The sequence below is a fragment of the Podarcis raffonei genome, chromosome 11, assembly GCF_027172205.1.
Source record: "Podarcis raffonei isolate rPodRaf1 chromosome 11, rPodRaf1.pri, whole genome shotgun sequence".
Lineage (NCBI taxonomy): Eukaryota > Metazoa > Chordata > Lepidosauria > Squamata > Lacertidae > Podarcis > Podarcis raffonei.
The window spans coordinates 49,358,987-49,375,211 of NC_070612.1; the positions used below are offsets into that span (position 1 = coordinate 49,358,987).

General features: G+C 40.7%; 1 protein-coding gene across 2 annotated transcripts in view; it reads left to right on the forward strand.

The window, feature by feature from the left end:
- MEGF10 (multiple EGF like domains 10) overlaps positions 1-14,281 on the forward strand; it is a 114,066-nt gene extending 99,785 nt beyond the window's left edge. For both annotated transcript variants that reach the window (XM_053407941.1, XM_053407940.1), the window contains exons 17-25: positions 506-634; positions 3,581-3,709; positions 5,706-5,834; positions 8,238-8,474; positions 9,677-9,804; positions 10,361-10,484; positions 10,850-10,894; positions 11,269-11,475; positions 11,939-14,281. In XM_053407941.1, the coding sequence (XP_053263916.1) occupies positions 506-634; positions 3,581-3,709; positions 5,706-5,834; positions 8,238-8,474; positions 9,677-9,804; positions 10,361-10,484; positions 10,850-10,894; positions 11,269-11,475; positions 11,939-12,099 (1,289 nt within the window). In that variant the 3' untranslated portion in view covers positions 12,100-14,281. The remainder of the gene's footprint in view (positions 1-505; positions 635-3,580; positions 3,710-5,705; positions 5,835-8,237; positions 8,475-9,676; positions 9,805-10,360; positions 10,485-10,849; positions 10,895-11,268; positions 11,476-11,938) is intronic.
- Positions 14,282-16,225: the final 1,944 nt, after the last annotated feature.

Below are 16,225 nucleotides of genomic sequence, written 5' to 3' on the forward strand. Positions count from 1 at the left end.
TCAGCAGCATCAGACAAGGGCCCAAACAAAATCTTGTGGTTGTTGCACACCTTAGTGTATAAAGCTGAAGCAGTTGTAGTTTATTCACTATGACATTTTGGGGCTTAAACAGAAAGAAGGGGGGAATGTTTCTGCTTTTTACTTGTTTCCCCTGCTCCATAATTTGTACACACGGAATTAGATAAATACAATTTTGTAGACAAGAAAATCAGCCTTACACTGCAGCAGGGATAAATATAGTCACTATTTAAATGTATATATTGTGCTGCTGTAAATACCAAAATCCACGTAGGGAGCTGATGGGTAAACATTGTAAAACTATAATAAAAATCTGAGTTCAACTGAGAAATCACATTTCTAAATTATGTTCTGATTTGAAATTATAAGATAAATAATATTCACAAACACCTGTAGTGACCTGGGCTAAGCAGCAAAGTCCTATAGAGCCATGTTATTGTTTTGTCAAATAAGACTAACGGGGTGTGTGTTTTTTTAATTGTTTCAGCTTGTCCACCTTCCCATTGGGGCCCAAATTGTATCCATACCTGCAACTGCCATAATGGAGCTCGCTGCAGTGCCTATGATGGGGAGTGTAAGTGTACACCGGGATGGACTGGTCTCTACTGCACCCAAAGTGAGTTTCCTAATATTTCTCTCCGTAGTGGCGTGTTAGAAAGAGTTTGTTAGTAGTGCGGAAAGTATAATCCAGCCAGAAGAACATGCATGCACCTCTGGGTAATTTCAAATAAGGGGGATACATTCAGGAGCTGTTTGCAGGCAAGACAGCAAGTAATGGCATGTGTACACTCAAACAAGATACAGTGGTACCTCTGGTTAAGAACTAAATTTGTTCCAGAGGTCCGTTCTTAACCTGAAACTGTTCTTAACCTGAGGTACCACTTTAGCTAATGGGGCCTCCCGCTGCCGCCGCTGCGTGATTTCTGTTCTCATCCTGAAGCAAAGTTCTTAACCTGAGGTACTATTTCTGGGTTAGCAGAGTCTATAACCTGAAGCGTATGTAACCTGAAGCGTCTGTAACCCGAGGTACCATTGTACACATTATTTCATTCTGTCAGCAAGCGCAGTTTGCCATTTGCTGTTCCTATTGATACCAGCCAGGCCTCTTCACTGTTTTCCTTTTGACCTGCTGAAGACATTCTTATTTAGACAAGCCTGCCCAGATGTTTAGAAAGCTTGTAGGAGTTTTCATTTATTTTAGTCTATTTTATTGGGATTTTAACCTTCTTTATGTTTTTATTTTATTTATTTTTGAAATACAAAGTTTTACACAAAGAATAAAAAAAAACATATCCATAAAAAGAGATTCCTCTGAATCTCAGGACTTCCTCCCGCCCCCTCCATGGAGTCCCGTTTTAAACATTTTATTATTGCATATTCTTCCATACTCCAATTTTTTAATCAAACCATATTATCCATGGTAATTGTTAAACTACAAGTGAGATCAAAATCCTGCTAATGTTTCCATCCGCTTACAGTGGTCTCCTAAATAACTTACAAATTTCCCCCATTCTTTTATAAAGTTATTTTTCTCTTGATTTCTGAGTTTTCCAGTCAGTTTTTCCATCTCTGCATAGTCCATCAGCTTGATTTGCCACTCCTCTCTGGTAGGGACTTTGTCTTCTTCCTATCTCTGGGCTAGTAACATCCAGGCGGCTGTTGTTCCATACATAAAGAGTCTTTTCTGTTCCTTTCGGATGTCGGTACCTGTAATTCCTAATAGAAAAGCTTCTGGCTTCTTAACAAAGGTTATTTTAAGCATTCCCCCCCCCCATTTCATTATATATCATCTCTCAAAAAACTTTTGTTACCCTACAAGTCCACCACATATGATAAAAGGTACCTTGGTTTACTTTACATTTCCAGCAGGTATTTGTACTTGGCTATACATATTTGCCAACTTGGCAGGAGTCAAATACCACCAGTACATCGCCCTTCTTTATGTTTTAAATTACAGTTGTGATTTTTAAAGTAGTAATTCTACTGCTCTGTCTTTTTCGTCAACTGCTTTGAAGCCTTTTTCTGCAATTAAGCTGTATATAAATTTAAATAAATGGAAGTCCCCTTGTACCATTGAGAATGAAGATTGTTTTGCATGTCAGCATATTTTTCCAAAAGATCTTGGCCGCTGAGTGCCCTTCACCCACGCTTATAATAATGGCATGACTTCACTTTTTGAAGCACACAAACTCAATAATGCTGGGAAGAAGCCCATGTATTTATTGCAGAGCCATATGGTTGCTCTGTGCTGCTTGAACCATCAGTGCTCGGGATTTTTTTGCTTGCTGGTTTTGAATGACGATCTCTCTATGTGTAATTAGGGATGGGCGGGGGGGGGGAATTCACTTGGGCAACAATTTGAAGCAAACTGACCTAATTTGCCTAATTGTATGCAGACAGGAATGTCGCTGTCAGTCAGATTGTGCACTTCTCCAAATTTTGCAATGCAGTTTCAGTTCTAAAGAAATGAACATAAATATGCTATTTAGCAGATAAATCTGTACAAAAATGTATATTTTAGGAGACACACAAAGTGCATATTTTAGGAAAAGATGAGTAGAATCTAAATGCTATTCTTTGTGCATTTCTGTAATTTTTAAAAGTCCACCAAATAACAAAAGTGGGACAGAACAAACTGGCTCAAAATAGAAATTGGCTGAGTCTAGCATCTCTGTGAATAATAAGTCTTCAGATTGAAATGGAATATTTGTGTGGGATCCCCTCCTCAGTCTTGTGCACCGGAATTCTCTGTAAGATATGCACTGGTACCTCGGGTTAAGAACTTAATTCGTTCTGGAGGTCCGTTCTTAACCTGAAACTGTTCTTAACCGCCTCGCAATTTCTGTTCTCATCCTGAAGCAAAGTTCTTAACCCGAGGTACTATTTCTGGGTTAGCGGAGTCTGTAACCTGAAGCGTCTGTAACCCAAGGTACCACTGTATGTCCAAAGAATGGCATTACAGTGGTACCTCGGTTTAAGAACAGTCCTGTTTACGAACAATTCGGTTTACGAACTCCGGAAAACCAGAAGTAATGTCCCAGTTTGCGAACTTTACCTCGGTCTAAGAACAGAATCCGAATAGTGGAAGGGCACCGAAGGTGGGAGGCCTCATTAGGGAAAGCATGCCTTGGTTTAAGAATGGTTTCAGTTTAAGAACAGACTTCCGGAACAGATCAAGTTGATAAACTGAGGTACCACTGTACTGAAAAGTCATCCCTTTCTCTTCTTACTTGAAATCCCACGGGCGTTACATTGAAAGTCTAAGGAAGTAGTAAGAATCACAGCACTGTATTATGTATGCTTACCTGGGGCTAAACATCTTTAAACTCAGTAGGTCTTGCTTCCCACTAAATTTACACTAAATCCCGCTACTTTCTAAGTAATGTGACCAGTGTTATTCACATAATCACTTTCAGGCTTCATATCTTGTTTGGCAAATGAATTGGGAAGTATAAATTCTGTGTGTCAGTTATGGTAACATTCAATATATTATTAAAAAGCCACAAAGCTAGTTTTAAGTATAGGCTGTTTTATTTTCTCTCTCTCTTCCTTTCTCCTACAGGATGTCCTTTGGGGTTTTATGGAAAGGACTGTGCATTAATCTGCCAGTGTCAGAATGGAGCCGACTGTGATCACATCTCAGGGCAGTGTACATGTCGCACAGGATTCATGGGAAAACACTGTGAACAGAGTATGTTGGCAACAGGGTCCTTGCACATAGTGAAAGGAAAATTAATAAGTGGATTAGATCTTACATAGCTGTTTTTCATACTCAGGACTAAGCCAAGACTGTGAAAATTCCATATTGACAGCTAGTGGAGGTTTTCTGTAAGACGCATCCATAGTATAGGCTTGCAACTCGGTGTTACACATATTGAGTTAAGTGAAACTGAATGCATAGTAAGTGGTTGAGTCAAGACTTCGCCTTGCGAGGCTCCTTCAGTTCACAGATTTGGTGGAGGGCCTTGGTGACTTTGCTTATTCCCCCCCCCCATCTCCCTTGAAATCAATGAAACTAAAAGTAGATAGGTCCAGAGGGTGGCAACACGAGAACGGGGCCTTCTCTGCAGTGGCTCCCCATCTGCGGAATGCTCTCCCCAGGGAAGTTCGCCTGGTGACTTCATTATGCACCTTTAGGCGCCAGGCAAAAACGTTCCTTTTTAACCAGGCCTTTAGTTGATTGGATTGGGTTGTTGGTTTTTGTGATACTGTCTTTTGTGGGTTTATATTTTGATTTTTGTTCTGTGAACCGCCCTGAGACCTCTGGGTATAGGGTGGTATATAAATTCAATCATCAATCAATCAATCAATCAATCAATCAATAAAAATAGATAGTGAAATGCTTGAGGCTGCAACCCTAACCCAGAGTCACAGGGAAGTAAATACCACCAAAGCAAATAGAGCTTACATGTATAAGATTGGGCTGAAGGCTTCTTCTACTCCAGCGGAACCCAGCCTATCTGCACGCCATACATTTAAATCAGATAATACATTTAAAGCACACAAAAATCCTGGCAACTGTAGTTTACCCCTGTAGTCTAGCCCCCCTTTAGAAACTGCAGATCCTAAGACTCTGGGGGGAAAGTCGTGTGCTTTAAATATATGGCATGTATGTAGGGCTCCTTGCAGCAGTGTCTTAGTAGATTGTGTTCAGGATTTTAAGAACTTCTAGAAGACCACTGGTGACTGTTAACATCCTTTTTCAAAGAGTTACTTTTGTTTCATTGTTTTGAGAATAATTATTTTTTGACACACCGCAAAAAGGAAGCAAATCGCTATAATTATGCTATTTTTTTCTTTTAAATTGTGCATTTTGGGGGTACAAAATGTTTACAGTTATTAGCCAGGAGACTGAACTTCAATCTGAATAAAACGTATCTACCTAGGCATAACTTGTAAAATAGGTGGCACCAGAAGAAAAACTGAAGAAGTTGTTTTTGTTCTGTGAGCTTGCCATTTGTCTGGTTTCTTAGCCGCCTAACACTCTGGATTTGAGTGGCGCTTTCTAAGAAGCACAGTGTCAGCTTCCCTCTGTTACTGAATAAATGGAACCTCTTTAAGCCTATATGCTTCAATCATACTTGATATGCATTTGTGAACATATTTTAAACACATCGATTGGGGCTGATTTTTTTTGAACTTGCAGAATGAAACACTGCCACCTAGGGATAGCCTGTGAAATCTACAAGATTTCTTGCAGTGAACTATAAAAAGTACAGTAGGTGGTTTGAAAATGGCAAATTGTAGAGTTTTTAATTCTACACAAGCCAGACTTTCAGAAGAGCAACAATGGAAAATTAATTCTAGTGTTATATAAGATGATGGCCACATTCTAATTTGGGAACATCTAAAAGTTTCATTAATAAAATAAGATAAAAACAATTTATTCCATAAGCATATTACATTAAATCATAATACATTTAATGCCTTATTCATTGGCCTTTCTCTAGAAAACTGCAGAACACCTGGAGATAGAATTGTTTGATGTGTTGCAGCAATGCTCTTTAATCGTATGGTGTGCTCCCTCCTCATTTTCCATTGCTAACCAATTAAAGATTTCAGTTACACACAGTTCTGATTTACTCAATCATGGTTACCATCACTGAGAGATTTCAGCTGAGCACAAACTGGAAAAGGCTAAAAGGGGTGGGAAGCTGCAGTTCATACTTTGTTATTCTTTTTTACAGAATGCCCCTCAGGTACATATGGATATGGCTGCCGGCAAATTTGTGACTGTTTGAACAACTCAACTTGTGACCACATCACAGGAACCTGCTACTGCAGCCCTGGGTGGAAAGGAGCGAGGTGTGACCAAGGTAATATTTTCCTATAATGCCAAAATAAAAACGAGCTTTGAAACGCTGGTATTTATGCAAGAAGAATTGCAAAATGATGACAAAAATGCCACGCCTAACTTCCCCGTCCCCACCAAAAAGAAATAAAAATATGAGAAGGGAAAAATAGGATATTTCTTCTACTGGAGTACCCTAATTAGACAAGTGGTCAGTGTTAGAAACTGAGATATGAAAGCTAGGAGCTAAATGGCAGCTTAAACCTAGGTTATGGGTGCAAAAATGGAATGTCTAGGTGCACTTCTTAAATAGCAAGAATACAAAGCTAAAAATGAATGAACTGCAGCTAAAATCTTAGATTCATTTTTCACACCGTCTAGTCCTTCCCCTGCCCACCCCTCTAATATTCTTAAGAGGGTCTCTTCTCCAGTCTTCAGAGAGTAGGTGGAAGCGTGGAGGCAGAAAAAGGTCCTCCTTTCCTTCCACTCTGCAGTTTTAATCTGAAATCTTAAGCACAGTACTGTGCCCAGAGCTCAGAAACTATTTGCGCCAATGAAATTCCCTGCCGCAAAATGCGCCTGGAACAATTGGAGTTTCGAACACTGCAAGTGGTCATGCTAGGGTGATGCAACATGCCATTGTAGGGCAATCCTTTGCATATTTATGCAGACACAAGTCCCGCTGCTTAATTGCAAGTATGATCAGAACTTCAGCCTAACAGTGCAATCGGATCCATATTCAGTCAGAAGCAAGTCCCGCTGTTCTAACAGGGTTTACCTATAACTAAGGCCACAATTCTGTACTCAGTTACCAGGGAATAATTCCCACTGAACTCAGCGGGCTTGTCGATCAGGTCAGTGGTTCAAATCCACACGATGGTGTGAGCTCCTGTTGCTCTGTCCCAGCTCCTGCCAACCCAGCAGTTCGAAAGCACACCAGTGCAAGTAGATAAATAGGTACCATTGCGGCAGGAAGGGAAACGCCGTTTCCGTTTGCTCAGGCTTCCGTCACGGTGTTCCATTGTGCCAGAAGCGGTGTAGTCCTGCTGGCCACATGACTCGGAAACCTGTCTGTGGACAAATGCCGGCTCCCTTGGCTTGAAAGCGAGATGAGTGCAGCAACCCCATAGTTACCTTTGACTGGACTGAACCATCCAGGGGTCTTTACCTTTTTACCTTACCTTTATTCAGAGTAGCTCCACTGGAATTAATGGGCCTAATTTAGCGATGCACATTAATTTCAGTGCTCCAAGTAAACCTTAATTGAATGCAGTCCAGAGAAACTTAATTTCTGTGTAGGCATGTATAGGATTGAGTTGTGGGCAGTTGTGGTCAAGGGCATAGCATTGTTCACCTGACTTCCCAATGTTGAGTGCCACTGCTGGTTACCGAGAATACAGCATGGCAGCATAGCTAATCCAAAAATCCTGCTGGCGTGCCCCTTCTAGCGTACCTCTGCCCTGTCATCTCACCTGTCTCTCTCTCAGTAACTCTCAGTGCCAGTGACACTTGGCTTTGGGAAGACTACCCTGCTGATCGCTGCTGGTTGTAATAAATAATAATATACATATTTTTAAATTTATATCCCGCCCATCTTGCTGTGTTTCCCCAGCCACTCTAGGCGGCTTACAACATATATAAGAACACAACAAAGCATCAAACATTAAAAAACAAAATATCCTCTACAAGAAACAAACAAACCATAGAAACCAACAACAATAACAATATTAAACAGTTTACAGTTATACCCAAATTAAAATAACTGCCAACCCCAACTAAACAAAAAGAAAACAGAGGAACCAAAATTAGAGCCGTTTGAAACATTTTAGCCAGTTGCCCCAACCCAAGAGCGCAAGCATGAGAAAGTAATGTGGGGGGTATCTAGATCTGAATAACGAATGACATGATTTCTAACTTTGATGATGTTGCGTCCTGATGACACATGCTTTGGCGATCCTCTGATACATACTTAGTGCATATATCTTTCTCCCACTATAATATACGTCTCCGATGTTATTTCCTTCTTCTTTGCGAACATTACAAATAGCGACAGAACATATCAGTGCTGGTTAATGCACAAATGGTTGTAGGTATGTTTCAACTTGCAGTCTTAGGTACTTCCTTCCTTCCTACCTGCTCCTAGAAATGTACAGTATTCTAGGCTGCCTGATAAAGTGGAGTGGTAATTTGGCTCCCAAACTTCATGTTTCTGTGTGGATCATTTTGCTCGATCTTCTCTGCAGCACTTGCACTTCATCAAATTGTGTGGAAATCGTCTGCATTTTATTTAACGAGTGTTCACTTTTTGCTTAGAGGATGTGGCACTACATTTAGTGTATTAATATGGAGTAAGCCCCATTGAACATATTGAGTAGGCACTGAAGTTAAAACTACGTCTTACATGCATCTTGTCTTTCTTCTTTCCCAGCTGGAGTAATTATAGTGGGAAATTTGAACAGCTTAAGCCGCACTAGCGCTGCCATCCCTGCTGATTCTTACCAGATTGGAGCCATCGCGGGCATAATTATTCTTGTCCTTGTCGTCCTCTTCCTGCTAGCACTATTTATCATTTATAGGCAAAAGCAGAAGGGGAAGGAAACAAATATGCCTGCAGTTACCTATACTCCTGCCATGAGGGTCATCAATACAGACTACAGTATTTCAGGTAGGAACACAGTGATACAAAGCTTAATCCTGTCTATGCTGAGTGCATACTTTAGCAAACGGCAGGTTTTCTCTGACTTTCAGAACTGTTTATCCTCTTTTAGCTTTATCAAGTTCATATGCTGTGTATTTTCATGCACTTACAGGTGTTTAGTAACACTTTACTATGTCAGCAATTTCTGTAGTGACACAGTGCCTATAGCAAAGACTCTATACAAGCAGCACCCCTTGTCTGTTTATTTTTATTTTATTTTATTATTAAATTTGTATACCGCTCTATACCCATACATCTCAGGGCAGTTCACAATATAAATACTTTTGTTTATTAAACTATTTACCGTATATGCCACCTTTCAGCGCAAGTCTCTCCAAGGGTTAGGTTGCTCAGTAGAACACGAGGCTCTTAATCCCAGGGTTTTGGGTTCGAAACCTACGACTGGTGGAGGATTCCTGCATTGCAGGGGTTGGACTTAGATGATCCTTTCAACCCTATGATTCTATGATTCTAAAAAATGTTTTTGCCAAGTTTGCCCATGGTTTTTGGCTACAATAGACGCTGTCAAACATGGCTAGCCAAGGACTGTACCCGTCAAGATGCTTATCAGAGAATCACTCTACCATTTTGCATTCTGGCTTAAGGAAAAAGCTGGTTAGCCTTAACTGAAGTTAATATTCCTTCCAGTAAACTTTCAACTGTGGTTAAAGGAGGAAGGAGAAATTTAACTCAGGGAAGTGGGAGGGCTGTGTGAAAAAAGTGCCGTAAATTTCCCCAAGGCTGACTCCCAGCATGTGAAGCAGGGAGAAACTAGCAGGATACCAGTGTTCTGTGTGGCTTGTCTCATAGAAACGGTTTGGAGAGGGAAGACAACATATCCGTTTTTGTCTGTATCCTGTTTAAGAGGTTAGTGAAACAAGCAGACAGCAGTGGCTGAGAGACTATAAGTAGCTTGAGCGACGACTGGAGGAGAAAGAGAAGATATATAGAGACACAAGAAAGACAGGAGATTCCTATCAGTCAAAATCTGAAAGGCAGTGGGATTGTATCATATAGAGGAAGATGCATTTTAGGAACAATCTGTATTGATCATATAAATCCATATTGTATTTTAATTCTAGGCGAACTGTTGGCTTGTTCTTCAGCATAGTTGCGTAAGGCCAAGGATGAGCAATGACGCAGCACTCACTTTTTCATTCCTTTCACAGAGACGATGCCTCACAGTAATGGTGGCAATGCTAACAGCCATTACTTCTCCAACCCAAGCTATCACACTCTAACGCAGTGTTCAAACCAAGTGAATGCCAACAACATGGACAGGATGACTTTGGCAAAGGTAAAAATATAGATTAGCTACATACTTAAGGAATGTTGTTCCTGGTATGTTACATGTATAAAAGGTTAGGGGACGCGGGTGGTGCTGTGGTTTAAGTCACTGAGCCTCTTGGACTTGCCAATCAGAAGGTTGGCGGTTCGAATCCCCGTGATGGGGTGAGCTCCTGTTGCTCTGTCCCAGCTCCTGCCAACCTAGCAATTTGAAAGCACACCAGTGCAAGTAGATAAATAGGTATCGGTGCTGTGGGAAGGTAAATTGCATTTCCATGCGCTCTGGTTTCCATCACGGTGTCCTGTTGCGCCAGAAGCGGTTTAGTCATGCTGGCCACATGACCCATGCTGGCCACATGGACAAACGTCGGCTCCCTCAGCCTGAAAGCGAGATGAGCGCTGCAACCCCATAGTCGCCTTTAACTGGACTTAACCATCCTTTACCTTACCTTTACATGTATAAAACACCATATCTTTTTATTTGCACTACAGTTGCTCTCTCTATGACAAATGTTGCCGAGCAGTTGCCATCTTCATTCTCTGCCTTCTGTCTTTATTTGAAACAGTCAAACAACAACCAACTGTTTGTGAATCTTAAAAATGTGGATTCTGGAAAGCGAGGCCCTGTTGTGGACTACACAGGAACCCTACCTGCTGACTGGAAGCATGGAGGCTACCTCAATGAGCTTGGTACAGAAATAAATAAATAAAATGATGATGATGATGATGCCGCCAGTTTTGTGCATCACAATTTGTGTTTTATGGGGGGAAGACAACATGCGTCATTTTTTGCAAAGAGAATATGGTGATGTTTTCCAGCTATCTCCCCAAGAGTATGGCTTCTGGGAATTTAACTATGATATATAGGCAGATTAATGCAGGCTCTTAATATATGCAGTTATACAGACCTTAGGGTGGCAACAATGTCCGATAAACTTGTGCATTAAAAATGAAAAGACTAAATTGCAATAGATTTTTAAAATGTCTGTTTTGGGAATTTAAGTCTGCTGTTTTTATCCCAATTTAATGCCATCATGCCTCTCAATATTTTACAGGAGCTTTTGGAATCGATAGAGGCTGTACAGGGAAATCTCTGAAAGGTGAGTTTTCTTACAGATCTAAATATATTGGAGCTCAGATATTGGTCTTGGGGCATCTTATGTTGCAGCCTTGTTGAAGCTAAGCAGCCTGTGGGCCTGATCAGTCCTGCATGTGAGCTCACCTGGAGCTCCACAATAGACTGGGTTAGAGTCTAACTCCAACTTACTTGAAAAGGAGCGTTGTGGATATCATTTTGTTCATTAGTTTGTTTCACTGTCTTAAAATATGAAATCCGAAAATGTCAAAGGAGACTTGCCAAAAAGCAAAAAGATCGTTTAATTTTTAAAGATCATATGCGTTTTGCTTAATTTTGTCATTAAAATATATTATTCTTTGAAGAGAACAATTAAAACATTTTTTCCTGTTTTCTCAGATCTAGTAAAGAATTCTGAATACAATTTAAGTAACTGCTCCTTAAGCAGTTCTGAAAATCCTTATGCCACTATTAAAGACCCGCCAGCACTGACACCAAAACATACAGAATGTGGATATGTTGAAATGAAGTCTCCAGCACGAAGGGATTCTGCCTATGCAGAAATTAGTAACTCTGCTTCCACCAACAAGAATGTCTATGAAGTTGGTGAGTCCTGACAGAGTGTTTTGCCATCATTGTACACACAAATGCACATCCTGGAAGCGTTTCTCAAGTTAAAAATAATACGTATTTTACGAAGTGTGGCTGAACTGAAAACCAGGCATAAGCTCACAATGCGTAATAGATGAACATATGAAAAACAGTATTTCATTCATGTCTTTATTTAGTATAAATAATTCTAGCCCCTTGCCCTTCATCCATATACGGTACATACTAGGGTATGTTTAATTTTGTAGTTAACTTGCATTTTCATGAATATACTGAGTTACAGTTATTTCACAGTCTTCTTTAATGTGACTGAAGATTGTTTGATGCTGTATCAGAAATACTGAAGGCTTTTAAAGTACAGAAAACCACAATGGGACTACTACGTTAATTTTCATTAAATGTTGTGATTGTTCATCCAATATCGGAGCACCAATGTGTTTGTATGTTTTTATTATTACAGAACCTACAGTCAGCGTTATCCAGGGAACGTTTAATAACAAGGGACCTTTCAGCCAAGATCTTTACGATCTGCCAAAAAACAGTCACATCCCCTCTCATTATGACCTGCTGCCTGTTCGCGATAGTCCTGCATCTTCAGAGAAAGACGAAAGCAGCGAATGACACCGGAGGCACATTCTGGAGCACAGCAGAGCTCTTACGGAGAACTAGGATCTAGTGATCCCTTTTCTTCTACTTCACCATCTGCATTCAGTAAACATTTTGCTGTACATTAAACCAGGAGAAACAAACTATGGTTTGTATACACTCATGGCAGATGGATAGATGCCAGGCTTGGAAGACCCTGTCAGTTTTTCCATTGCAATTAATGTTTAGAGAATGAAATGCCAAACCTGTACTGGCTCAAAGGTACAAGCTTGAGAACAATTCTTGTGCCAGCTGTGTTGTTGTTCCTACAATGGACGGCAATTTTCTTTTCACTAGCTCAGCTTGCATAGTTGACATGCAGCCAAGACTGTACAACCTACCAAATACTCACTTAGCCACATCATCTGAGTTACTAGCTACTCTGGAAAAGAAAAGAAACCAATGGGTTGCTGGTTTTTCTTTCCACGTGCAAGGAAAGATGCGGTCTTAGAGCATATCCGATTACAGTGCTGGATTGATTTGGGAAAGCCAAGGCAAAATACTTATTCCATTGCTGGTAATGGAAGTATAATACAGGAGTTGTTTGGAATGTCTGGGAATTCCTGGATAAATACGGCTAAAGGTTATGTGCCACAAAATGTGATTGTTGGCACCGGCGCTTGCCAAATGATGGGCACAATTGAGACTCACGGTTAGCAATTCCGAGTAAAGTTTCTGCTCTATGCAAGTAATAATGCATAACATATCAGCAATTGTTCCATAAACATGTGCATTAGATGGTTTATTTTTGTTTAAATGGATTGAATGAGTGGGTAAGAGAAAAGGCAAAGCGTAGTGTATGCTGTACATTTTAAATGCAAGAGAAGGTTTCAGTTTTATAAACAAGTAGCATTTGTAACATGGAATAAGAACAATGTTTGATCAATCTTTGTGCGTACTTGTTAAAAAGGCACCTTTTCTTTTTGTAATTGATTTAGGGAAAATATGCTTAAGCTGGTCTTTTGCATTGCTAATATCTTGGCACATATACCCCACATTTCATTAAGTTGTATCTCTATTTTAAAATAATGTAGTTATGTTTTCTAGTGCTTTAGAATAACAGTGCAGAAATATAATATTTTTGACCCTTGTAGTTTTGTCAATGCCCCCCCCATTATGTCTGCTTTAGAAGCACTGTTTTTTATGAAGAAAAAATATTTAGATAATGTCAGTTTCTCCACCAGAGATAGGCTAGGAAAGTAATCTTAAAGTAGTGTGTAAACTGTTGAAATTATTCAGATTTTTTTTTAAAAAAACCCTGATTTAATGTTAATGCAAGGGATAATGTTCATAACAAGAAACAGTATTAAAAAGAAATAAATCAAATTATTTCCCATCAACAGTTTCAATGCTTTCACCCTAGAAGTGTCATCTTTCTGTTCCAAAGGAACATTTTGTGTGAGCCAATTTATAGTTGAAGTGTCATTGAAAGATAAAAATCGCAAAGAAATATTTCTTTCTCTTTCCCCTGCCCCCTCTCAATGTAGACAATTTAACTTTCCATTGCTAGATTATTTCTAGCCATAATGGGGACAGAGAAAGATGTATTAAGTCTAATCGTTTATGTTTTGTTTAGTTTGCAACATCTCATTTCATCTCCATGGTACATCTGAAACCTAAAGCTGATAAGTAATAAGTTAGGTCTTTTAGGTTACCACTGCTGAGCATGTTAGTAAAATGTTCTGCTATTGGTTCTCAACCTTTGTACAATATGCTGGGTTCCCAGTACTAGATCTGTTAAATTCAAAGAACTATTGTGACTATGATCCAACAAATGGAACTGAAAACAACTACTGATGTAAAAGCTTTTCTTTTTCGCCACTATGTATTCCTGGGGCACTGAAATTGAAATATGCCCTACTTTGTTTTACTCAATGTTATTTAAGCTACTCTCCATCAAAAGGCATTGTCATAGCTTGTTTCAGCCCTTGGCATCCTGCCTCTTTACACGTACTAAAGGTGTGTAATCTTTGTTGGACCATGCAAATATAAAAGACAAAAATTGAATTGGGGTTGTGGGGTGTGGTTTTTTTTGGAATTTGAGCAACACAAATACCTTGCTGTAGAATAGGTTTGGTATGGTGTTGGAATAGCTCTACAATCTTTTTGTATTGTGTTACAGAAACTCACAAATAAAGCCTATCTTTCTTTTCTTTTCTTTTGACGTCGTGATTACAGTTTTATTTCTAGCCATTCCAAAGCCGCAAGAAATTTGTATGGCGAATTTTTATTATTTATTTATTTAATTTATATACTGCCCTATACCCGGGGGTCTCAGGGCGGTTCACAGAATAAAATCAAGATAGAAAACCACAAAATACATAATAAAAACAAAAACAATAACAACAACAACAACAACAACAACAACAACAACAACAACAACAATAATAATAATTTATTATTTGTACCCCGCCCATCTGGCTGGGTTTCCCCAGCCACTCTGGGGAACAACAACCCAATAACCCCCTTTGCCCTTGAATCCCACTTACTGTTAAAGTGTCATGAATCTCCAAAGTTGGATGTCGACTGCTCACTCCAATCCCCAAAGAGCTACTGATGCAAAACTTCAAGAAAAGGGAATGTGTAAAAATAGGGGCTGCCTCTACTCCTCATATTGCTTTCCAACTTTGCTTAGATCCTGGCAGCCCCTATTCATCCCTTTAGAGCTCACCCCAAATCCACCCCTCCATCCTTATAGCAGTGGCTCAAATCTTTTCAGGCTGGCAGTCGAGATCTTTATTTCCCACCTGTAAAGGCCCAGAGATGACAGGAGCTTGGGGCTGTCTCCCGATCGATTACCTTATATTATTTGAAGCCCTGATTGCCAGGAATATTGTTGCAAAACACAGAGCTTTCAAAGTGCCCCTTTGTAAAGAACCCTTTGCAGGGGTGATTTCAGAAGGCTTTCAATCCTCACTGGGGTTTGAAGGAAATGGGGCCGGGCACTGAAGGAGACAGACATGTGGGAACATGCCTTCCAATTCATCCCCACACACTTGCATGGCAAGGCCCCGGGCCCCGTAGTTCCATTATTCAGTGGTACCTCGGGTTACAGACGCTTCAGGTTACAGACTCCACTAACCCAGAAATAGTACCTCGGGTTAAGAACTTTGCTTCAGGATGAGAACAGAAATTGCGCAGCGGCAGTGCAGCAGTAGTGGGAGGCCCTATTAGCTAAAGTGGTGCTTCAGGTTAAGAACAGTTTCAGGTTAAGAACGGACCTCCAGAACAAATTAAGTTCTTAACTCGAGATAACCACTGTACAGTCACATCTCATGTTACGTTTGCTTCAGGTTGAACATTTTCGGGTTGTGTCCGGCGGTGACCTGGAAGTACCGGAAACGGTTACTTCCAGGTTTCACCACTTGCGCATGCAGCCGCGCAAAATAACGTCACGCGCATGCGCAGAAGCAGCAAATCGCGACCTGCAGACACACAGACGCGGGTTGCGTTCTGCTCATGTTGCGAACGGGCCTCTGGAATGGATCCCATTCACAACCAGAGGTACCACTGTATAATAAACAGACACGGATGATTCAGGTTAATGGGCAAAAAACAGGCCACAACTTTATTGGTTACAGATGTGAGCAGTTTAGCTTAGGCACTGGGTGAAACCAGACTATATCCCAACTCCTGCCCGTCTGCAGGGAGTCACACTAAGGGTAAACCAACGGTAGGGGGAGCTCTATGACATACATCAAATCAGGGCACCCCCAGGGTCCCTGATGGGTCATGGCATGGCCCTAGATCCACACCCAGGCTTTGGACAGGATCCACACCCCCGGATCCTTTTAACAATATACCCTTATTGAGGAGGGGTAGGCGGAGGCTACAACCTCCCTTCCTATCACAAAGGCTTAATGGTAATGGTAATGGTACCCCTGCCCGTACGGGCCAGTCTTGACAGACTCTGGGGTTGTGCGCCCATCTCACTTAAGAGGCCGGGGGCCAGCGCTGTCCGAAGACACTTCCAGGTCACGTGGCCAGCGTGACAAAGCTGCATCTGGCGACCCAGCGCAGCACACGGAAACGCCATTTACCTTCCCGCAAGTAAGCGGTCCCTATTTATCTACTTGCACCTGGGGGTGCTTTCGAACTGCTA